This window comes from Mus caroli, unplaced genomic scaffold (genome assembly GCF_978045245.1).
Source record: "Mus caroli unplaced genomic scaffold, Mus_caroli_1 scaffold_17, whole genome shotgun sequence".
NCBI classification, from domain to species: Eukaryota; Metazoa; Chordata; class Mammalia; order Rodentia; family Muridae; genus Mus; species Mus caroli.
In genome coordinates this window covers 95,027,156-95,051,902 of record NW_028227272.1, presented here as the reverse complement: position 1 = coordinate 95,051,902, position 24,747 = coordinate 95,027,156, and the positions used below count along the sequence as shown (strand labels likewise).

General features: G+C 44.5%; 1 protein-coding gene across 3 annotated transcripts in view; it reads left to right on the top strand.

The window, feature by feature from the left end:
• The first annotated feature begins 1,245 nt into the window (after positions 1 to 1,245).
• Positions 1,246 to 24,747, top strand: part of C2cd2 (C2 calcium dependent domain containing 2) — a 71,316-nt gene continuing 47,814 nt past the window's right edge. For 2 of the 3 annotated variants that reach the window (XM_021185345.3, XM_021185344.3), the window contains exons 1-2: positions 1,246 to 1,824; positions 11,125 to 11,223. In XM_021185345.3, coding sequence (XP_021041004.1) covers positions 1,564 to 1,824; positions 11,125 to 11,223 — 360 coding nt within the window. In that variant the 5' untranslated portion in view covers positions 1,246 to 1,563. The remainder of the gene's footprint in view (positions 1,825 to 11,124; positions 11,224 to 24,747) is intronic. The other variant, XM_021185347.3, reaches the window with a different exon arrangement.

Below are 24,747 nucleotides of genomic sequence, written 5' to 3'. Positions count from 1 at the left end.
AACATACACATAGGAACACAGGTGGATTTGGACACAGGTAGACGTGGTAGTCTACCAGGTGTCTGGTAAGACCCACATCATCCAGCTGAATAGATTTAGCTTTAGGTTAGAAAATAAACAGCATTTTCTTTCAATGAGAACAGATTTTCTTTGTTTCTGCTAAAATACCAGATATAAAGAGGGAAAGGGGAGTAAGTCTGAGCCTCCAGCCAGTGTACTATGCCTGTTAGGGTTCATCATCCTATGGTAACTTGAAAGACATGGTTAGGGTTGTTTTGTTGTTGTTTGCTTATTTGTTTGTTTTTTTTTTGCTTGTTTGTTTGTTCTTTTGCTTGTTTTTGGTTTTTCAAGACAGGATTAGGGTTAGGGAGTTTTTATCCCATATCCTAGCTAGGAGAGGTTCAAGCTCAATCCTAGCAGCCTTGAACTGATTCCATTCTGTTTCCACAAAGTCCCTCTGTCCAACTGCCACCCCACGTTTCTCCTCAAAGATAAATGTGGTAGGGACACTGATTCTAGGCTCATATCTCCCCTGATGTAGCCAGTCTTTTGCTCCAACATACTAGGAGAAGGCAGAATGTTAGGTCCACCTACCCCAACTTGAAGTCCAGTTCCACTGATGCAGCTGCAGAAAACATAGCTGAACCATGTTTCTGACAACTTTCTGAAACTTCTCAAGATGAGCATGCAGAAAGCTGTCACAAATGCACAAAACACAAAAAACGGGTACTTTGCATATACAAATCTCACCACCACATACACCATACCAAATTCACCTCCCACCATACCACACATGTACACTTACACACACACACTCCAAAGTCAATGATCCATGCACATCCTGAACTATGGCCTGGGTTTGACAAGCACGTCCCTGGATCTTGAAATAGGACAGGCATCATCCCCATATTGCAGAGACCATCAGCCTACTTTAGGGTGACAGCTACAGGCTGCTATGGCTAGCCTTGCAAAACCCTAGTCCTGGCAGTGGGGAAATTCTTGGAATTCTCGCTTTATCTGGGCATCCCACCCACGCGCCAGCGCACAGTTCCCAGCCAAGGCGCCTGGCAGTAACCTTTTGGATCTAAAGCGCCAAACGAGGCACCACGACACCTTCTCACCCACCACTCAAGGTAGTGGCAGGAGAGGACTTGCGCCCTTACCGCCGCTGTGAGGGCCCTCGGGGCCTTTAAGGAGGCGGAGCTGTAAAAGGAGACTCGGCTCCTGCTCCGCCCCCAGGCCCGGCCTCCTGCGGTTACTGCTGGCCACGGGCGGGACAACCGGGGCGGCAAGCTGGGAAGAAGAGCCTTTGCCTTGCACTTCCCAACGCGCGTGGGGAGCAGCTTCCTCTGTCCCGCGTTCGGCTCCCAGTCGCGCAGCGCTCAATTTGGTGCGCTTACCGGTCCTCGCCGCCCTCCCCGCTGCCTTGGCCTCCCAGGCCCCGGACCCTGTGCCCAGGCGTCCCGGCGGATGTCCTGAGTCGCCACCCGCCAGCTCCGCGCGCCCTGCGGCCACGGCTGCTGGGGGAAGTCGGGGCGCGCTCGCTGGGTATGCGCCGTCAGCATGGGCTCGTGGCTCAGCGAGGTGCAGTGGCTCTTCCTGGTGTCGCTCTTCGTCGCGGCCCTGGGCACCGTGGGCCTGTACTTGGCGCAGTGGGCGCTGGCCAAGGCGCGACCCCCGCCCCGGCGGCGGGCGGAGCCGGATGAGCTAAGGCGCCGGGAGTCGGACACACTCCTTTCCTGGATACTGACACGAGATAGCTGGGGGAACCAGTGGCAGGCGGCTTGGGTGACCGCCCTGAACTATGAGGCCGAAAAGAGAGGGGTGAGTTCCTAGGAGGGCGTGGTGTTTGAAGGTGAGAGGGGCATCAGAAAGAGCCCTGTTCCTGGGAGGCCGCCACAGTCCCAGACTCGCCACCCAGAGCCTACCGAGGGGAGGCATTCTTTGAAGTTAGAACCAGGGAGAGTGAAGCACCTGAGGTGGGGAGTTAACAAAGTGACTGACTGTTTCACACAGCAAACATCTTAAGCTCCGTGGGGGCTTTCTGTGGGAGAACCACCCAGCTGGTCCCTAGAGGATTCCGGGTGGACACCTACTGGTTTTGAACCCGATAAATGGATAACTGTGATCCAAATGTGCTTTCATTTAGAATCTTGTTCTCTGCCTAAAGCTTCTAAATTCTAAAAGGCTTGCATTTCTGAGCACATAGAATAGTGACCATTTATCGAGATCTCGCTGCTTCTCAGCTATAGCCCTGGGGACTGTAAATGCTTATGTCATTTCCAGATTAGCATGTCATCATCATCATCATCATCTTCTTCATCATCATCCATCTGAGGAAACTGAGGCCTGGAAGGTTAAAGTAGTCTTTGGTGTCAGAGCCAAGATGAGAACCCAAATGTGCTGACCTCACACCTTGGGCTTATTACCCTGCTCTATGTCTCATACTCCTGTGGTTGTTTCTTTCATTGTTAATTGCTTGCACACTTATTTTTACTTTTAAGAGATGTTAGTGTAAGGACAAGTTCCTGGCGTCTACAATTTGGAGGCATTCCACAGGGGAATTAGGCTGGTGGGACAGAGCTGGCACCTGTCAGCGTTGCAGCTGTCCCTCAACTTCAGGTACACAGGCCTCTGCCTGTACCTGCTGTACAGCCCAGCAGAGAAGCCCCACACTGCCAGCCTAGAACACAGTGAATACTATAATGTTCAGTCATTGTCACGATGAACCTATCCACTTTCAGACTATTCCACTAGGCCCTGAGCCTAATCTTTGTGCCATGGTCTTGGCACATGTAGCCATTGAGTGGAAAAAAAAAAAAAACAAACAAACAAAAAAAACAAAAACAAAAACAAAAAACCAAAAAACTCAAACACCCAAACAAACAAAAAAAGAAAAATGCTTTAAGTATGAGTTAGCACAAATCCAACAGTACAAGAGACTTTGCTCTGGACTCTTGGAAAGAGACTTTTTTGGATGCAAAGACTACAAGATCAGTTGACATCTGCCTTGACACTTAGAATAGGTGCGCAGTCATCAGAGCTGGACCTCTACCCAGGGTCAGTACTCAAGCCATGTGTCCTCATATGTAGGAGTAAACATGACCCCACCATGAAGTTGCTGTCACTGACTGTCATTTGATCTGGTGTTAAAAGCCTGGCTTCAGTACAGAGAACACAGTGTTGCCTGAGCTGATGCCAGTCTCTCTCTCTCAGTAGGGTGGTTGCAAGTGTGCTGGTTAATGATCTGTAGGAGGTAGACACTGGTGGCCTAGAGTCAGTGCCCCTCCCTTCTGTGAATTTTGGATGTTTTATTTCCTGCCATTTCTTGGTTGACTTCCTAAGATAGGATCACTCTAGACATGCTCCCAGGGCTTCTTGTGCCTGGAGGGTTGACTAGAAAGAAGAGGAAGCCCCTTCCTTAGCACTGGTCTCAGTTGGGCAAGTGAATTCCCATAGAATTAGTGGCAGGTGAAATCCCCTTATCTGTCACTCTGGTCTTTGTGGTTAGGGGTGGCATGGGGTTGGGGTTGGCAGAAAAGACACTGGCTTGTTTGCATGGTCATGTCTGTTCTCTGCTCTTTGACAAATTCAGACATTTATTTCTAGAGAGCTCCTGTTTGAAAGTGCCAGTACCATATTGGGTTTAAACTCAAAGTAACTTTACAGGGGCAAATTTGCACAGAAATTGGTATTGGCTATCTATCCCTTAGTACAGTTCTGTTCTAGTTGACTGACTGATGCCTGATACCTGAGAATGCTGCCTGATTGTATTCAAATGGAGGGTTTTGCTTGTAGATAGGAACTCAGTCACTTACCTCTCTACCCCTGTCTTAGGGTGTGGCTGTTGTTACAGTAGTGGCACGTGGGGAACTGATGCAGGCATTTATACTAGTGAGAGCCTGACACCAGCGGCCACACCTGCTGGAGTTTCTCCCTGCCCTCCCCCCACTTCGAATGCCACTAATCCCTGATTAGACTGACATTCCCAGACTGCTCTAGGCACAGACAGCAATAGCTTAGAGGTCACTTGCCTGACTCTGTCCTGAAATCTCTTTGCCCCAGCCAGGTAGGGAACTAATACTTGGGAGTCAACCAATACTTGATCTGTCACTGGTGGAGTCGAATGGAGAGACACTAGTAATGTTCAATCAGATCCATCATCTTCCATGAAGAGGGAACTTTTCTACCCAGTGGAAACAGTAACCTGTCCCATTCCAGATTTTATGCTAGGTTTGTATTTGTGTGTGTGATGTGTATGCAGGTGCACATGTAATGTGTGTACATCTAGAGACCAGAAGACAACCTCAAGGACACTATTCACTTTGTATTTTGAGACAAGGTTTCTGATTGGCTTAGAGCTTATTGATTTGGTTAGGCTGGCTGACCAGCAAGCTCCAAGAATCCACCTGTTTCTGCCTCTACAACCTCCACAGCCTTCACAGTGCTGGAATTACAAGCATGCTGCTGCTTCATACCTAATTTAGTTCCCTAAGTTCTGAGAATCTAACTTAGATCCTCATCCTTACACAGCAAGCACTTTACTCATTAAGCCATCTTAGTTGTTTTACAATGGAAACTCAAACTTTTTGCTCAAGCCCTTCTCTCTCAAGAGCTTGAGAACGGAGAGCTCAAGATCTGGCTTCTTTGTGGTCCCAAATAAGCTACAGCCATGTCCTGTGGGAAGCAAATTCATCCTGAGCCTCAAGTGTTTCTTCTGAATAAGGTCTCATGAAGAGGGCCTGTGTGATATAACTGAATCCCTGTGATCCAAGGACTAAGAAGTGACTCAAGGTGGATTCTTTGTGCTCTTATAAGTGTAGCTGTGTGAACTCCAACCCAGATTCCAACTATCACTCCATAAGTAGTTTATAGGGTGATTAGTTAGATGGGAAAGAAGGGAAGCCATCATAGATCTGGCATCTGGTGAGTAATCTTCCAGTGAGTAGGAATTACCCTTGCATGCTTCTCTATCACGGTGCCACATTCACAAGAAGGGCTTGGCTTAGCTGAAGGTTAGCGAACAGGAGATACTTTCTTCCCCTTGGGAGAGAAGCCACTGTACATACCTGTCTCTTGCCATCTATCAACCAGAGATCTGCTGTCCCCAGCAATGCCTATAGTTGACAGTTTTAACATTAAGTCTCATTTCTTCACCAAGTTTGTCTTTACAAAAATTTATGTTTATTGTTGGGGCCATATTTCTGTAACAGAGAGCCAGAGAACCCAAAAAGTATTGTGTTATCTGAAGATAGCTGCTCAGGGTTACCCCATGATTGACCTGTAGTCACCTGAATACTTTGGCTTGTGGTAATAATCAGTTACATTAGTGATGGCCCATACTCCTACACCATCCAAGATTACCCAAGATTGCTGTTTCCAAAGCCCTGGCTTGGGACGCCAGCCTGTGGCTTCAGGTCATCCCTTCTGCCCTGTTGCTCTTGAGAAAACATCAGTCTCAGAGCCCATGTTCAGGTGCTGTTGTCATGGGTTTCTCTAGTGTTTCCTCTCTGCCCTCAACTATCAGTGGTCCTAGATTAGGAAGATTCTTAGACCTGCTCATTTCTATAATCCTTCAATTCAGGATTCCCTCATAGGAATATTCTAAAATAATTGAGTGAGACTGTTGGGCAATTTATAGTCTTTGGAGAATGGGGAGTCAGTGTGAACTTAGAACATGTCTGAATAGCACTGAATTCTCAGCTTCGGAAGCTTGCATGTAAATAGTGGCCAGTAACTGCAGTGTCTTGCCATCATTTAGTGGTTTTCAAGCTGGACTTACAAAAACCAATGGCAGAAGCTGTGCACAGAAAGACTGGTAGTGAGACTCTTGACAGCCACTCAAGTAAGGGCCCTGGATCAGTTTGTTGCCCCCACCCCACTGAGATTTAAAATGGGTCTGGGGCAACTCTGTGAACTCTACCATGCCCCTTACACCCCAGTCTCCCTTTTTATAGCTTATATACTCAGGGCTATTCCCAGTACAACGACCTTTCCGCTGGGCATCCCAAAGTTCCTTGTAGTACTATGTGTCTCCTTTCTCATTTAATTTCTTGACTTCTTCCATTCTGTAAGGATGCAGCCCCAACCACACATCCGGCAGCCTGTACTTGTTTCCTTCTTGGTCACTTGTGCCATCATTTGCTCTCTGCATTGTGAGTTGAGGCAGAACTTGGGTCTCTCCACACAGAGGTGGATTTTATGCCCAGCTCAGAAGTGACTGGAAACAAGCCCTGTGTATGAGTGGGTTAAAAGACAGGCCTTGTAGAAGGAGAAGACAATGTCACGTACACCATGGCATCTGAATGCAAGCCTCAGACTTGGGAGCCAACAAGCCCCCAAAACAGCAGCCTGCTTACTGTGCTCTGTTTTAGCATTCTGAAGAAAAGAAACATGAAAGGAAGGTGGCCGGTGACGGTAGATCAGTAGTGTGAAACCCAAAGTGCCAATGGAGCTCTTCTTTGAATTCAGCCATGCTCCCAACAGGAATTCAGGAAAGAGTGGGGTGCCTTATCCACACCAACCAAAATCAGCCAAAGCTAACTCCAAACCACTTCTAGTGTTTGAAGAGGGAAAAGAGTTCTTTAACCATGGGAAAGATCTGTGAGAGCCATGGCTGGAGTTTGATTCCCAACTCTGTACTCACTAGCTGTGTGGTCTTGGACAAGTCTGATCTCTCTGTATGTTTGCAGAAGGGAGTTCATACAGATGTTATGAACCTGTATGAGGCTATGAACAGAGCCTGGTATACCATGAGTAAGTAAGATGGACTGTTCTTTTGAAATTTCTCCTTTGAAAACTGATTTGCTTTTGGGTTTGCAGGAAAGTTGGAAGAGTAATTGAGTGTTCCTCACCCAGCATCTCATAACTATCACACAATTCTTAGAACAGAATGACTGTTGGGACAGGGTTGCTATAACTTACAACTGGAGAAATTCAGGTAGAGCAATGGGCTCACCTAGGTACAGTGTGTAACTATAACCAAGCACTCAATAAAATTAACACTGTAGAAGTCAAGAGGGTAACCTGAGCACAATGTAGCTACAACTAAAAACATAGTGAAATTAACATTGTAACACTACAAGCCGTTAACTTATTACAATCCCTTTAATAAGAAAACAAAGCATTTCCCAATCTCAGTAGCATTCTCTGCACAACATCTTATTGCTCAAGGTTTTCACAGGCCTCTAGTGACCCTTAGTTAGTACTACTTAGTCTCCCATAGACTGTAATGATTTCTCATTTTGTCTTATTGTTTGTGACCTTAATAGTATAGAGTGTTGTTATTTTGCTGAATATTTGTGTTTTATCCTGCTGTTGGTTTGAGACTGTACATACAGAAATAGCAACCCATGACTGTTCAGTATGAGGAGCTCATGGTATTGGTGTAACTTGCTACTGGGAGAGTGGGTCCTGGCTTCTTTGGTGAGATGGTTTTGTGCCTTATGTCTTCACATTTGGCTCTAGTTACTTTGTCTTGGGAGATGCATTCTTGGATGTTTTTGCTCTCAATTTGGTGTCCCTCTGTGTGGCTCATCTACAACAATTACCTATGTGGAGTTTCCTCAATGGTGATTTGCTAGTTCCTTCTTTATGTTATCAACTGAAACTCTGTTAAGAGAGATAACAATCACTCCTCCATGAATATTTTAGCTGGTTGTATACAACACTTTGGATTTGTGGTTTGTTTGTTCTTTAAATTATTCAATGGGTTCTGATCCTGTACCATTACTATTACTTTGCTGCCAAAATTGCAGCTGTGTGTTTCTCTAGCCAGCTGTGTTCTTGTCAGCCCACACTTGTGTTTCTTTTCTTTTCTTTTATTCTTTACATGTATTTTCTTCTCTGGCCCTGGATCCAGCCACTTCTCTGAGCAACTTCAGTTGAGGATGCAGAATTTGTTTATGCCTACCACTGCTCAGCTCTCAGTGTTCTAGACCCTTCCCATGAATAGCACATCAGCATAGGTGTGGTCATGAAAATATCTGTATTTTCATGTCTACCAGTATTTGACTTCTAAGCCATGAATGCATATCAATAATCTCCTTTTTAACTCAACAGCAGGGTTCATCTTAGTCTTCTCTCTTCTGGTGTGTGTGTGTGTGTGTGTGTGTGTACTTATGTGCACAAAAACATCCCTTAGGTGCCATCTACCTTGTTTTTGAGATAGGCTCTCTTATTGGCTTGGAACTCGTGGCCTGTGAGCCTCTGGTATTCTCCTGTGTCTGCTAGTCCAACCTCCCCTATTGGGATTTCGAGCAAGCGTCAGTACATTGGAGTGTTTTGTTTAGCCTGTAGGGCTGGAATTAAGGTTGTCACAAGCACTTTACCAATTGAGACATCTCCAGCCATTTTCCTCACTTTTAGTTTTCTGGCATGATCAATTAGGGTGGCTAGTACATACTGAAAGTAATTTGTCACAGATTTTAAACAGTCCTGTGTTTGAAACAAAGCTTAATGGTATGGAGTTTTCCATGTGTGGCCCTGTGGCTGAGCTTCCACTTGGAATCAGCCTGTTTTACATTTTCTCCACCATTGCACAGAGCCATAGTTTTAATCACAGAGACTCTGTATTATGGGCCAGAGTATGAAGGCCACCTACCTAACTTTTCAGTTTTTGTTTGGTGTATTTTGTGTGTGTGTGTGTGTAATATGGATATGTGTGTGAATGTATGTTTTTCTGGCAGTTCCTATATGATGGGTTTCTCTTGTGTGTGCAGATCTTTTTGTAGTCTGGGCAGGTGGCTGTGGGCTGGTATTGCTAGCCTTCAGCAGACTATCAGCAGTGCAGGAATTGAGTAGTCTCTCTATCCTTATTTTAACCTATAATTTGTGTCCTTTGTAAGAACATCCCTTGACATTAAAGATCTTTCTGTGGTTTTGCCCAGAAGGCACCACAGGAAGGAGCTTCGATCCTACCTGCCCTGCTATGACTCCAGGACAGAGTCTGTGTCCAGTGTTTCTAGGGTTGTCTCTGGGAGGCTCTGTTTTGCTGGCTTACATTAGCATCTAGGCACTTTGTTGATGGCCTCTATGTGCCACAAGGTCAACTCACTCTTAGTATAGTGACTTCAGCAAGTTCATAGAGTCTTTAGCCAGCTGCTCCTCCCAGAACCAGCTTCAGCCCCAGACTCAGCCAGAACAGCCTGGATATGGTGATTTCATCCTCTCTGCCATGTAGTTTTTTTTTTTTTTTTTTTTTTTGGTTTTTCAAGAAAAGGGTTTCTCTGTATAGCCCTGGCAGTCCTAGAACTCACTTTGTAGACCAGGCTGGCCTTGAACTCAGAAATCCGCCTGCCTCTCCCTCCCAAGTGCTGGGATTAAAGGTGTGCGCCACTACGCCCGGCGCCATGTAGATTTTTACCACCTCTCATGAATGAGGAGTGAGGTGCTATTAGCACAGGGTGGGGTTATAAATCCTAAATCTAAATGAACTGTGTATTTTATACTTGACTTTGATCTCTGGGGATTCTTGGAAAATCGGGAGAGAGTTATGTCATGGCTATTCTGCACCAGGCCTGCCAAAGCATCTCTGGTCTCATCACATGCCAGTTCTGTCTTCTATCTTTGCTCATACCCATATAGGTAACTAGCTCACAGCCATAGAGTCCTGGCTTACAGAACACACAAAAGGCAGTAGCTCTTCACCACCCAGTTAGAAGTCAGACAGGAAAGGCTCTCTGGCAGGAAAAATTAAAGAAGGTATCGATCTAAGAGCATATTGATATACAAGCTGGGTCTTTCTAGAGAACTCATTTTAAGAGAAGAGTCCTTGATTTGTTGACCAAGCCCATGTTTACTTTTATAAGGCATCAATTTTACTGCCTTATGGCATTGGTTTAATATATCTGCCATTTGGAGATTTAAAAATAAAAACAAACAAACAGAAAAGCAAAACAAGGTCTCATATAACCTAGGTTGGCATCAAACTCAATATGTAGTCAAGAGTAGCTTTGAACTTCTGACCTTTCTCCCTCCACCTCTTAAGTACTAGGATTTCAGCACTATGTAGCACCATGACAATAGAATCTAAAGCCTCATGTATGCTAGACAGGAACTTGGCCAGCTGAGCTATATTCCCAGCCCTCATTGGGAAATTTTTAACTTGAGAGACACCACCTACTTCTGCTGCCCTAGAAAAAGAGAGGGCTGGTTCAATGAGTAAACTATTTGCCATACAAGTATGAGGATCTGAGTTTGAACCCACAGCACACATGTGAGAGTCAGGTGTGGTAGCATATGTCTTTATAAACTTAGAGCTCATATGGTGAGAAAAGAGACATGAAAATTCTTGAAGTTCATTGGCAAGTAGCCTTGTGCATGGAGACTGTCTCAAACAAGGTTGAACAAAGGTGAGAACTGACACCCAAGAATTTCCTCTGATCTCCATGTTTGGACTGTGAAAGGCATTTGCTTGCATTCACACAAATGTTTACACACGCACGCACACACACACACACACACAAGAAAGACACAAGAGTTCACTGGAGCATGCATGGAGTTATTGAACCATGTGGCTGGGGAACCAGGCAGCTTTGGAGGGCTGTGAGATAAAGACTCTAGACACAGCTACTAGACAGGTTCCTTTCCAGTCAGTAGCCTTCTGTGTCATTTCACATCCCAATTCACATTCCAGAGAGGTGCCAGGCTCTGAGTTTCTGCCCAGCAGTGAAAGAGGAGAAGGGAGATGTCACCTCAAGCTAGTGCACCTACAACCTCATAAAGCAGGAGAGGTAATTCTCTCCCTCCAGAGAAGAGCATTTCCTTACTAAGGAGGAAATAGCTGAGAGGGCAAAGTGCATCCACAGCCTGCCTTGTGCACTTTTCTCCATTCTGAACCTTAGGGCTCAGCACAATGCTTCTTTGCTTCATCTTTGAGACAGTAGGCATCTCCATCATTCCCTCCTTGTGGGGTCCTTCTTGCCAAGTGCTGAGCAAGATCCAACAATGTCTGGTTATGTGTGTGTGTGCACATGCAAGTATACCTGCATAAACCTACTGGGATATTTTGTTACAGTTTTTTCTTTTTTTTAATTTTTAGTTTTGTAGCAAGTGTGTATTTAAAAATAAGTAAAACCCAGACTACACTTATGCATTCTTCTTCATACAGCCTCTCTCTTACAGGGTCCACTGCATCTCTCTTTCCAGAAGGACCCAAGGCCACAATCCTTGCAGCTGACAGTTGAGAAGGTATCCAGTGTGGTCAAGTCAATCCAGGAGAAGGTGAGTTGGGTATTTGAACTGTGCCATCTTCCCCTGTATACTTAGTAAGTATCAAGCTGGAGATAGGCAAGTGCCTTGTTTCAGAGTTACTGTAAGCATAGAACCATTATTCTTGGGAGAAATTGATTATTATTGGATAAATGAACTAAAAAAGTCTAGTCTGCACATAAGAGAACATCATTAGGCATTGAGATGGACAGAAACACCAGCATATTTTTGCACACCATCAGTGAGCCTAGAAAACATGTTATTGGGGGCTGGGACGTAGCTCAGTTGGGAACATGCTTGCCTTGCATGCATGAAGCACGTGTTTGATCCCTAGCATATAAATTAGGTATTGTGGTATGTACCTGTTATCCTAATACTTAGAAGGTAGGGGCAGGAAGATCAGAAGTTCAAGGTCAAGTCTTCCACTAGCAGCCTTTGGATGAAGACATAGAACTCTCAGCTCTGCCTGTGCCATGCCTGCCTGGATACTGCCATGCTCCCACCTTGATGATAATGGACTCTGAACCTGTAAGGCAGTCCCAATTAAATGTTGTTTTTTATAAGACTTGCCTTGGTCATGGTGTCTGTTCACAGCAGTAAAACCCTAACTAAGACAGAAGCTGGTACCAGGGACTGGGTATTGCTGTGATAGGCCTGAGCATGCTTTTATTTGAAAGAATGTGGTTTTGTGACTTTGGATTAGGAAAGCAGTGGAACGCTTTAAATGGGGCTTAATGGGTCATCCTAGTAGCACTATGGAAGACTGTTGCTGGGAGTGATTTGAACTGTGTTGACCTGGCCCAAGAGATTTCAAAGCAGAAGAATTTCAGAATGTGGCATAAAGACTGTTTTTGTGGTATTTTGGTGAAGAATGTGGCTACTTTTTGCCCTTGTCTGAAAAGTCTGCCCGAGGCTAAGGTGAAGAGACTCAGATTAATTGCAATGACAAAGGAAGTTTCAAAAAAGTCCAGCAGAGACTTTGTTCTCTGGTTAAGTCTTATGAAGAGAAGTTTGAACAAGCATAGAAAGCTTAGAAAGGAAAAAATATAAAATATATGGTTCGAGTATTAAAGGAGTACCAGGAAGTGAAATGGAGCAAAATCTTGTGTTCTAGGAAATAACAGATTAAGGGAGTGGGACCTTGGGGCAAGATCCTACCCAGCTAAATTTAGATCCAGGCATGGTGGTACACACCTTTAATCCCAGGAGACAGGCATGCTGATCTCTGCATTCAAGGCCTATCTACAGAGCAAGATCCAGAACAGTCAATCTTAGTTAGCGAAGGTGTTGGAGAACAGAATTCTGGTGATAATGTAATAGAACAAGGGGGCCATGTTCCAGCTCATGCAAGCAGCAGAACTCTGCAGTTTCAGCCATGTGTCTCTGGCTTTAGAGTGAATAATAGAAGGGACTATTGGACAATCGATGCTGGTTAGCTGGAGCTAAGAAATTAGCAGTCATTAAGAAGAGACCAGCATCACTGAGATGAAATCTTCTGGGAAGTATTTTCTTCAAACATATAGAAGCTGTGTTCCAGAGAGCCAAAGTTGTACCTCCCGCTGCAGCTGTACTTGGTAATGGGAAAGAGTCACTAAGGTGGTACTGGTTTTAAAAGCATGAAGGGGTCATGGAGAGCAGCTGAGGCTTAGCACTGTGAGAGGCCAGGGAAGGCCACTGGAGAAGGTGAAGCCTCAGCTGTAGTTGATGGCCCAAGACTGAAGGTGTCATGCAAAACATTTGAGGCTTGACACCATAAAGAGATCCTATGAGAGGCTATTGGTGAAGCCTAGTTGGAGTGGATTAACCTGAGCTTAGAGTGCTACAGAGGGCAGAGCTGGAGAGTGATGTCAGCCCTTAGGAGGAGCCCAAAAGATCAAGTGGAATCCCAGACACTGAAATAAGAACCTGTAACATTGAAATTACCCTGGAGACTCAAAGATGTTAAAGATACCAGAGCCATGGGATATATGGTGAGGAAAGCTGCTAACAGGGAGTAGAACCAGCCCAGGAAAAAGCAGTTTGTTGCAGTCAACGAAGATGAAAAAGGAGTGGAGATCTGAAGACCGCTTTGACATCAGCCATGGAGATGCAGAGTTTGGAGTTTGCCCAGCTGGTTTCCTGTCTTTCTTTGGGGATTACAGTTAAGTGATTGGATGAATCTCAGAAGAGACCTTGAACTTTGGACTTTTAACATTGTTGAGACTGCTATAGACTGTGAGGACTTTGAAAGTTGGATTAAATGCATCTTGCACTATGATATGTTTAAGTCTGGTTCCCCATAGACTCATGTGTTTGAACAAGTCTATGGGAAGCAGAGAGTGGAATGTAATGGTTTGTATATACTTGGATCAGGGAGTGGCACCATTTGGAGTTGTAGCCTTGTTGGAATAGGTGTGACCTGTTTGAAGTAAGTGTCACTGTGGGTGTGTGCATAAGATCCTCATCCTAGTTGTCTGGAAGTCAGTCTTTCACTAGCAGCCTTCAGATGAAGATGTAGAACTCTTAATTCTGCCTGCACCATGCCTGCTGGATACTGCCCTGCCCCCACCTTGATGATAATGGACTGAACCTCTAAATCTGTCAGCCAGCCCCAATTAATGTTGTTTTTTATAAGACTTGCCTTGGTCATGGTGTCTGTTCACAGCAGTAAAACCCTAACTACGATGTTAAAAATACAATGAAAAAAAAAAAAAAAAAAGAAAGCACCTTTAATAAATGGTGCTGGTCTAACTGGCTGTCTGTATATAGAAGAATGAAAATAGACCCCTATTTGTCACCTTGAAGAAAGCTCAAGTCCAAGTGGATCAAGGACCTCAACATAAAACCATATACAATGAATCTAATAGAAGAGAAAGTGGGAAAGAGCCTTGAACTCATTGGCACAGGGGGAAATTTCCTAAACGGAACTCCAATGGCTCATGTTCTAAGATCATGAATTGATAAATGGGACCTCATGAAATAGGAAAGATTCTCTAAGGCAAAAGACATAGTTGAAAAGACAAATTGGCAACCTACAGATTGGGAAATAAATTCACTAATCCCACATCTGATACAGGGCTAATATCCAAAATGTATAAAGAACTCTAGAAGTTTATCACCAAAAAACCAAACAACCAAACCAAAAAAAATGGGGTATAGAACGAAGCAGAATTCACAACTGAGGAATCACGAATAATTGAGAAACACTTAAAGAAATGTTCAAAGTCCTTAGTGATTAGAAAAATGCCAATCAACACTACTCTGAGATCCCACCTTACACCAATCAGAATGGCTAATATCAAAACCTCAGGTGACAACACATGTTGGAGAGGATGTGGAGAAAGATGAACACTCCTCCACTGCTGGAAGGATTGCAAACTGGCACAAACACACCAGAAATCAAGCTGAAGGTTCCTAAGAAAATTGGAAATAGATCCACCTGAAGACCCAGCTATACCACTCTTGGGGATATACCCAGAAGATGGCCCACCATACCACAGGGGCATGTGTTCCATGATGTTCACAGCAGCCTTATTTGTGATAGGCAGAACCTGGAAACAACCTAGATGTCCCACAACAGAAGAATGGATACAGAAAATGTTGTTCATTTACACAATGGAATACTACTCTGCTATTAAGAAAGAGGACATTCTGAGTATTGCAGGCAAATGGATGGAACTAGAAAATATAGAAAATATCATCCTGAGTGAGGTAACTCAGATTTAAAAGGACAAGTATGGTATGTACTCACTAATAAGTGGATATAAGCCAAAAAAAAAAAAGTACATGATACTCAAGATACAATCCACAGAACTCATAAAGGTCAACAAGCTGAAGTGTCTAAGTGAGGACCCCTCAGTCCCACTTGGGAGAGAGAAGAAAGCAACCACAAGTGGGGAGGGAGGGAGGGAAAGTGAATGGGGGAGAGAGTGAAGGAGAGATGGGAACCTTACCTGGTTCTGGGTGAGGGAGGGAAGAGCATTGAAGCCTTGAGGGCCAGCAGAAAGAATGAAAACAGGGAACCTCAGGAAATAGGAGGTTGGAGGGATCCTCCATAATGCACCAAAGACCTGGGAGGTGAGAGACTCCCGGGATTCAAAGAGAGGGACCTTACATGAAACGCCTGACAGTAGGGAGATGGAACTTGTAGAGCCCACCTCCAGCAGGAAGACAGGACATCAAATGAGGGATGGTGTTGCCATCCCACAGTCACATCTCTGGTCCATAGTTGTTCCTCTCTGACAGAATTACAGGAATGGAAATGGAGAGGAGCCTGAGGAAATGAAGGTCCAATGACAGGTCCAAAGTGGGATCCAGCTCAAGGGGAGGCCCTAAGGCCTGACACTATTATTGAGGCTATGGATTGCTCACAAAAAGGTACCTATCATGACAGCACTCCGAAAGTCCCAACAAGAAGCTGAAAGAATAAGATGCAGATATTTGCACCCAACCAATGGACAGAAGCAGCTGACTCCTGTTGTTGAATTAGGGAAGGCTGAAAGAATCTTAGGAGAAGGGCAATCCTGTAGCAGGACCAGCAGTCTCAATTAATCTGAACCCCCGAGATCTCTCAAACAGTGAACCACCAAACAGACAGCATACACCAGCTGATATGAGACCCCCCAACATACACATAGTAGAGGATTTCTGAATCTGTGTTCATTCAGAGATGATGTACCTAACCCTCAAGAGACTGGAGGCCCCAGGGAGTTTAGAAGTCACTTGCTGTTGGGAGGGGGGAGAGGGTGGTGACATCCATGTGGAGACTGAGTGGGGTAGGGTGGAAGTGTGGGATGTGGAGTAGTCGGAGGGGTGGACTGGGGGGGGTGAGGAATGGAATACGGAGTGTAAAAAATAAATTAAAAATAAAATTTAAAAGTAAAAGAAAAAAAAAGAGGAAGTTCAAGGTCAGTTTCAGCTACATAGTGAGTTTAAGGCCAAACTGGGGAACACAAGGCCTTGTATCAAAAAACAACAAATATGCAGCCCTGTGTTATGTTACTCTCTTCATATGAAATTCCCAGAACAGATAAACATCTAATAGAACCTGGCTAGAGATGCCAGGACCATCTAATAGAACCTGGCTAGAGATGCCAGGACCTGGGTAGGGAAGGGCCTGGTAGGGATTGGAGTGGTTGCCTACAGGCAGAGGGTTTGATAGCCATATAGCTACCAATGTGTTGAAAGTGTTTGAGTGCTCAGTCTAAAAGGCTGAATTCTTTCAGTAAAGCTGGTATGTGTACGTATGTGAAACTATTCATGTGAGGCAGGGTTTCTGAGCCAGTGCCGTGTGGTATATAGAATTAGTCCTATTGCTTTGAGTTTATAAGTGAGATGCACATATGAGACTGACCAGAAAGTCTAAGGAAATCTCAAGACTGAGTCCAAGAAATATTAAAAATCAAAGATGAATTTCAGCCTGCTGTATTTACATACCATCTTTTACTCACTGCCTTTATTGCTAATGATTATTATTAGTACTATGTACTTTGTATCTGTGGGCCTAAATCTTCCCCTATATTAAAAATGGATTATTTGATTTGCCACCATCATGACATTTGAAACTTTTGTCTGCGGTTTGGATTTTAAAACATCTTTTGTTTTCTAGCGCCCTCATGGCACTGCACAGCAGATTTTAGCCTCAGTTCTATGTGGTCAAATGCTCTCTTCAAATTTACAGGCAGGAGGAGTACACAGCACATAGACATTCACTCAGGCTAATATAACAACATGCATAAAATAAAATTGAAATATAATTTTAATAAAAAAGGCTGATTTGCCTAATATTCAGTTATCTTCAAAACTCAAAAACCAGTCCCACATGGCTAGTGGGACGCCCTTGCCACCGTGGTTCCCATGGATATCAGAGGAGTGAGTCTTACTGTAAGAGGAAAAGGGACCCCTCAGTGCCATTCATCACAACTCTTGAAAATGTACTTCTATGTACATAAAAAATATATAGATTTGGGCTAGAGAGATAGCTCAGTAGTTGAGAGTGTTTGCTGCTTTGGCAGAGGATTAAAGTTTGTTTTCTAGCATCCTTACTGAGTAGATCACAACCTCCTGTAACTCTAGCTTCAGGGTATCTGACACCTCTTCTGGCCTCCAAGGGTATCTGCACGCATTTTTTTTTTTTTTTTTTAAGTAAGCATCTCCTACCTGCTTGCCACTCTTGGTCCTCTCTGTTGCCCTAACAGTTTAGCTTATGCTTGTATGTCATACATATATGATCTCATGTATCTATATAAAATCTAGGAACTACAAAGGAGATAAACTGGCAGTATTTGTCTTAATGAGATTCTCTCCATTTGTATCCATTTTCCCATAAATGCTGTAACTTCATTTTTCTAAATGGCTGAAAGGGATTCCATGTTATTAAACCATATTTTCTTTATGCATTCCTCTCTTGTTGGACATCTAAGCTGGTTTTGTAACTATAGTGAACACTGCTGTAGAAACAAGTGTCTGTGTGCAAGTGTCTCTGTGAAGAGAATATATATTTTTAGGCTGTGACATAGACAATAATTCTGTTCTTTGTCCTAGCTTCATTCCCACAGTGGTGACCATCCTGAAGTTAGGCTAGTTCCTTCCTTTGCGGCCATCTGTGTATTCCCCACCCCTGCATGTGAAAGATCTGTACCTGTTTCACTTTCAAGTTAAATGAGTAGAGAGTGTTTAGCAGACAGCTTGGAGGGGATCCCAGGTATGCCCAGGCTGGGAGGAGAATGCTATCACTCCTCACCCTGCACACCTTGCTGTGTTACCTTCACAGCAAGGATCTCTTGTACTTGTTAACCTGTCAGTTTATATGCATGCTTTAGTACCAAGACTATACTTCATGACATTGGAGATTTCCTTTGCTGTCACTGCTCAGGGTCTGGATGAGCCAGGTTTGTGTATCCCTCTTGCTTGGCTATCGTTAGGACCAAGTATTTATAGAATCAGATGTATTTATTCCTCTTCCTTAGCTGGATAAATAGCTTACTTTCTCTTCTCACAGGCATAAATAACAGATGCTTCAAGAGCCTGACTATTCTTCCAACTTCCCAGGTGTACAATCAAGTGTGCCGGGTTGGGGTGGGCTAGGTGGGTCCAAGATATTGTTTAAAACTGGCCAGATTAATTACTACGGTGCTATGACATCAGCCCAAGGGAGGCTCCCCAACCCTTGCTAGTACAGAAGTCGTATGCCCATGCTATCCCCTTAGTGAATCCAAAGAACTCTCTGGAAGATACTAGAGTGGCAGAAGGAACTGAAGCCTGTGGCAAGCATTGTAATATTGAAGTTGGTACAGCCCATGCAACTGGTAAGGACTGGAAATAGATGGCCCTGTGGTCACTTTTACAGGATAGAAACTGAGGCATAGAGAGTAGGGGGCCCAACCTTCCTGGTACCTTCTTGGGAAAATGCCTGCTTCAACAGCCAGTATTGACTCTGTCAGTGGCAGATAAGGACTGTACTTCTTGGGAGCTGGGCAGCTTGTGTTTGTTGTTTTCTGAGCCAATTCTCAGGGGCAGTGGATTAGTGCCAAGAGCTGGCCTGGCAGCTGAGGAGGGACAGAGATGCAGACATTACAGCAGTTCAGCATTAAAGATATTCATGTTGCCAAAAAAAAGTAGCCTCAGAGAGTGGGTGAGTGAAGTACATTCCTACTAGTCCATCTACAGGGTGAATTAGCAACCGAAGCCTTTAGGCTAATAGTGGTTGCACATACTGCTCAGAATCGTGCTCAGAATCCTGCTCAGAATCCTGCTCAGAATCCTACTCAGAATCATGCCATTCACCATAGACAATAGGGAAAGCAGCCCAAGCTGTGTAAATACATCATTATGGACAGAGAATATCACTCAGCCTCATAAAGAAAGGAATACTGACATGTTCTTCCAAGTGTATGAGGACCTTTTACTATGTCCAGATATAAGAGAACAAACACTGTAAGCGGTATTAGGTGAGGCTCTAGATGCGGTCCATAGAGTCAAGTGCACAGGCAGGATGGGGCCTGGGAGGGGCTGGGTACGGAGTTAGTTTTTTGTGGGGACAGCCCTTCTGTTTGGGAGATGGAAAGTTCTGGAGTTGTGTGGTGGCACTATTGAACTGCCTGCCCAGGAATAAAGGAGAGGGTGAGTTTCGTCCATTATGAAAGCCAATAGAGAAATTCATAAACTTTTAAAAAGGCTTCATTTCATCCACTCAGCTTTATTTGATATGTTATTGCCCTTCCTGTGGCTGCACTGTGGTTTCGGCCTCATCACGTCCCTAGTTTGATTACTGTGGGAACTTCACATCCATAGGCAGGGACATGCGTGCCATGGTATGCTGTTGCCCACAGTTCCGGAATTTAGACACAGTTTGCTCCAAGTGCTGCATTCTGTCTCAAACGTAGAAGTTATATTGTTCCAAAATTAACAACTTGGAAAACATGGAGAGGAGTCACAAATACATGTAATACCCTGAGCAGTATGAGCTTCCCTGAGATTAGCCTGTTTGGCCTTCAGGTCTGTTGCTTTGCTTCCTCCCACCATGTACTTAGGTTTCCCTTGTGTTTTTTTAAAATTGTCTAACCACCTTATCAGTGGGTGCACAGGGCTTTCTGGAGGTGATCTGCCTGTTAGGCAAAAGCTGTGTTATCGGGGCAGGAGAAGGGATCTGAGGACAGACACGGTGCCATGCTCCCTTGCTTCTTCACGCGAGGCTTGGTTTCCTGTCTGGCCGTGTAACTGGTCATATACAGCACCTAGCCTTCTTGGGTAGAGAGGTGGTATGAGTTAAGTGCTGCACAGGATTGCTTAGTCCTCAGTAACCTTGCCCCAGCGCCACTCCACTTTGTGTTCATTGCTTTATTATTCTAAGAAGTGGAAGTACTTGGGAAGTACGTTCATTTTTTTTTTTAACATAGGTGAGTATTTTGCCTACATGTGTGTTTGTGTAGTGTCTATGGTGGGCAAGAAAAGGGTGTCAGATTCCCTGGGACTATAGTTACAGATGATTGTGAGCTGCCATGTAGGTGCTGGGAATTGAACCTGGGTTTTCTGCAGAAGCAGTCAGTGTTCTTAATCACTGAGCTATCTCTGTAGCTCCTGAATTGAAGCATTTTTAATGGTTTTGCTTGGCTACCAGAAAGGCAACCTTAGAAAGGGAATGATGGCAATGTGTTCATTTTTACACTGTTACAGGAAATCCTATGTGCTGGGAAGTTGAAAAGTACACAAACCAAAATGAAGTTGTCCCTCCCTCATTTATGACTGCCTCCTCTCCTGCAAGGGGTCTGTTCATAGTAGCATCCACTGCAATTTCTTCTTTTATAATTCTAAGCTTTTGCATTTTCTTTTTTTTTATTTGATATTTTATTTATTTACATTTCAAATGTTACCCCCTTTCCCAGTTTCCCCTCTGGAAACTCCCTATCCCATCTCCCCTCCCCCTCCCCTATCCACCCATCCACTCCCTCCTCCCCTCCCTGGTATTCCCCTACACTGGGGTATCGAGCCTTCACAGGACCAAGAGCCTCTCCTCCCATTGATGTCCAACAAGGCCATCCTCTGCTACACATGTGGCCGGAGCCATGGGTCTCTCCATGTGTACTCTTTGGTTGGTGGTTCAGTCCCTGGGAGCTCTGGGGGATCTGGTTGGTTGATATTATTGTTCTTCCTATGGGGTTGCAAACCCCTTCAGCATTTTCTTGGCCAAATGAAGAAATGTTATGTCCAGGTGCTGTTCTCTGAGGTCAGATGGGCTGGCCAGGCAGGTAAACAGACCTTTGCTCTTGATTCCCAAAGTGGTTGCTCTCCATTGGTTATTGGATATGGATATAGGAAGGGTGAGACTTTGTCTCAGCTGTCCTTAACCTCACCTGTAGGAGTGTGGTGTGTGTGTGTGTGTGTGTGTATAGGGGGGGATGAGGGGAGCTGTAGGGTGTGTGTATGTATGTGTATATATATATATATATATATATATATATATATATATATATATGAGAGATGTATATGTAGGGGAGGGGGCTGGGAGTGTGTGTGTATGTGTGTGTATAGGGGGGATGAGGGGAGCTGGAAGGTGTGTGTATGTATGTATGTATGTGTGTGTGTGTGTGTATGGGGAGGATGAGGGGAGCTGGAGGGTGTGTATATGTATGTATGTATATGTGAGAGATGTATATGTAGGGGAGGGGGCTGGGAGTGTGTGTGTATGTGTGTGTGTGTGTGTGTGTGTGTGTGTATTTTATCTTCTTGACCTTCTGGGAAGGTAAGAGCCCTTATATTCTAGATTTCTGTATGTGATCTTTTCATTTTTGGACAGATGCCTTGGCCAGCCACAACACACCCATTTTTAGAAATCACTGAAGCCAGAAAAATAAGCTTTTCTCATAGCATGTCTCAGTTGGGACATTACTTAACTCCATTAGATAAAAACCAGAGGCACGGATATCTCTTTCTAATATTGTTCTGGAATTAGTTGTAGCTTTGCTGTGTTCTGCTTGACCATTTCCCATGGGGTGCAAATTTCCAGTGAATTCTTTGTCACTTTCCCCACATATCCCTGCTATGCAGAATTCTTGAGAACTTGAGGACCAAAGTCCATGGTGTAGAGAAATGAAAACTTTTAATTCCAAGAGTGTTCAGAAACCTTCCCTGCCAGCTTCCCCCATAGCCTCAGGTCTTGTTTTCATCTTTTTGACTTGGCCTTCGCTGAGGCTACATATCTTGTACTAAGAAAGGAACAGGTCCTCCCAAGCCCAGCATGTTCCATTGCATAAGTCTTCTCCCAGCTGAATAAGAGTGATGACTGGCTAATTGGCTTGTGAGCTTATACAATGGGCCCTAAGCTTGGACTTTGTCCTGTAGCCATTCAAGATCTCTGTGCAAACACAGGTTCAACACCAGTCCCTCTCCACAGCCCACGGTGAGATCTCTTAAGGCTTGAACAGAAAAAGTACCAAGGACAGGGGCAAGCTTCAGGATCTGCCCACCCTGCAGAGTCTGGAGCAGTCTGGTTCACACAGGGCACTTCTGGGCATTGCACTTCTTAGTGAGTATCTTCACACTGAGTATCTTCCCATTCAGTTCAATTCTGACCCTCACAACTAGAAAGAAGTTAGTGTAACTAGCTGGGTTCCAGGCTGAGGCCTATAAGCCTGGCCCCACTGCGTATTCCACTTTGGATTAGCAGGGGACAAATTGGGGCTTTGCAGGAATGGCTCGTGGAACCCAGGGAAACAGTTTGTATCATTTCCAGTTTATGAATTTATAAATGAAAGACATGTACATAATGTGTATGGAGTAGGCATCACCCCCCAGGCCCCTCTGGACATGATTCCTCCCAGGACCTCCCTTCTTCACTTGAACTTGAATGATGGCTTCAGCAATCTGAATGACTGATTGTTGTTCAGTTGCTTGTTAACCTGGACCTCCTGGATTTTCAGAACTCTTAGTCTTTCTGGCCAATCCTACCTGGAACCTGTCTAGGGACTTCCAGTACCCACCTGTCTCATGAGGTCACAAGAGTCACTTGCTTATCACCCATAGCAACCTGAAGAGTGGTGGCATTTTCCTGTGGTAATTTCCCTCAAGGGGCATCCTGTTAGATGAGTAGGTGAAACTTCCTCCAGGCACAAGATTGGCCTAGGTGTCAGCTACTGATTATAGCAAGGCCTGGTGTAAAGAGACAATCCATGGCCTTGGGCTCTGCTCCCCTGAGGTCTTTCTGCCTCTTTGGTTAGTCTCAGCATGCACTGGTGATTTCTCCTAGACTTAATCAATTCAACTAGTTCCTAACTACATTCTCTTTTCTCACATCCTGGGAGAAGTCTGTTCTAGAGTGTTCCAACCCAAGAGACACAAGTTCTATTTCCATAAAAGAGTAGCCTGGAGTTAGTCCATCCTCCACAGTGTGCAATGTGGCCCTTCTGTCTGTCAGCTGGATCAGAGGTTTCTCTATCTGGGGTTTTGACAATCTAGGTACAAAACCCAACGACAAAAGCAACCCTACCATGCCATTGCAATCCACGCAGTCATAACCCTTTAACAGATGGGATGGGTGTTGTTTTAAATGCAATGCAACCCTTGGCAGAAGAAAAGAAATTCTAAGTAGATATTGGTGTTCTTCTTGTCCACTGTGAGCCTAGCGAAACAATGAAGACCAAAGAGTTAATCCTGTGCTCAGGAAAAAGAAAGGCTAAAGCTTGGTGCCAGTCAAAGGCAGAATTTATCTACCAGGAAGAGATTTCACACGGTGCTGACAGCTTATCAGACTTTCTGGCAGGAAAGATTGAAGTTAAGACAGTGATAGATGAGTGGTGGGTGGAGCACCTTGACTAGCTGCTTACTATAACACTCTTTCTCTACTCTTTAAGTCAACCCAGATAGACTTGGGTTCCAGGCAGCATAGTCACAGACAGCCCCTGCTCTTGCTGTAAGGAGACCCACAGGAAAACCAAGCTGCATGCCTGTTACATATGTGTAGGGGGCTTAGTTCTGTCATGTATACTTTCTGGTTCGTAGTTCAGTTTCTGTGAGCCCCTATGGGTCCAGGTTAATTAGTTCTGTAGGTTTTCTTGTGGTGTCTTTGACCTCTCTGGCTCCTTCAACCCTTCCGGCCACTCTTCCACAAGATTCCTTGAGTTTTGCCTACTGTTTCAGCTATTGAGTAAAGCCCCTCAGATTATAGTTATGCTAGGCTCCTGTCTGTAAGTATAGCAGAGTATCATCAATAGTGCCAAGAGTGGGCTCTCTCTCATGGCATGGGTCTCAAGTTGGGCCAGTCACTGGTTGGCCATTCTCCCTATTTCTTTTCTTTTCTTTTTTCTTTTTTCTTTTTCTTTCTTTCTTTCTTTCTTTCTTTCTTTCTTTCTTTCTTTCTTTCTTTCTTTGTTTTTTTTTTTTTTTTTTTTTTGGTTTTTTTCGAGATAGGGTTTCTCTGTGTAGCCCTGGCTGTCCTGGAACTCACTCTGTACACCAGGCTGGCCTCGAACTCAGAAATCTGCCTGCCTCTGCCTCCCAAGTGCTGGGATTAAAGGCGTGTGCCACCACCACCCGGCTACCATTCTCCCTATTTCTGTTCCATCTTTATCCCTGCACATCTTGTAGGGAGGATGAATTGTGGTTTGAAGGTTTTGTGCAGTGTTGGTGTCCCCATCCCTCCACTGGAAATCCTGCCTGGTTACAGAAGATGACCATTTCAGGTTCCATATCTTCCACTGCTAGGAGTCTTAGATAGGGTCACCTTCATAGATTCCTGGGAGTTTTCATTCTAGCTTGTCCTAGAGATGCCCCTTCCCATCAATTCCAGTTCTCTCTCCCAGTTCTCTCTCTGTCCTCCCCAGACTTGAACACAATTCTTTATAGACCTTGAAAGAACAATACTCAACTTCACATGGAAAAACAAAACCCTGGGACAGTGAAAACCATCCTGAAAATAAAAGAACTGGAAGTATCATTATCCTTGATTTCAAACCATACTATAGGGTAATAGTAATAAAAACCAAATGGCATTGGCATAAAAACAGACAGATTGATTAATGGAATGCAATCAAAGACTCAGAAGTAAATCCACACACCTACAGA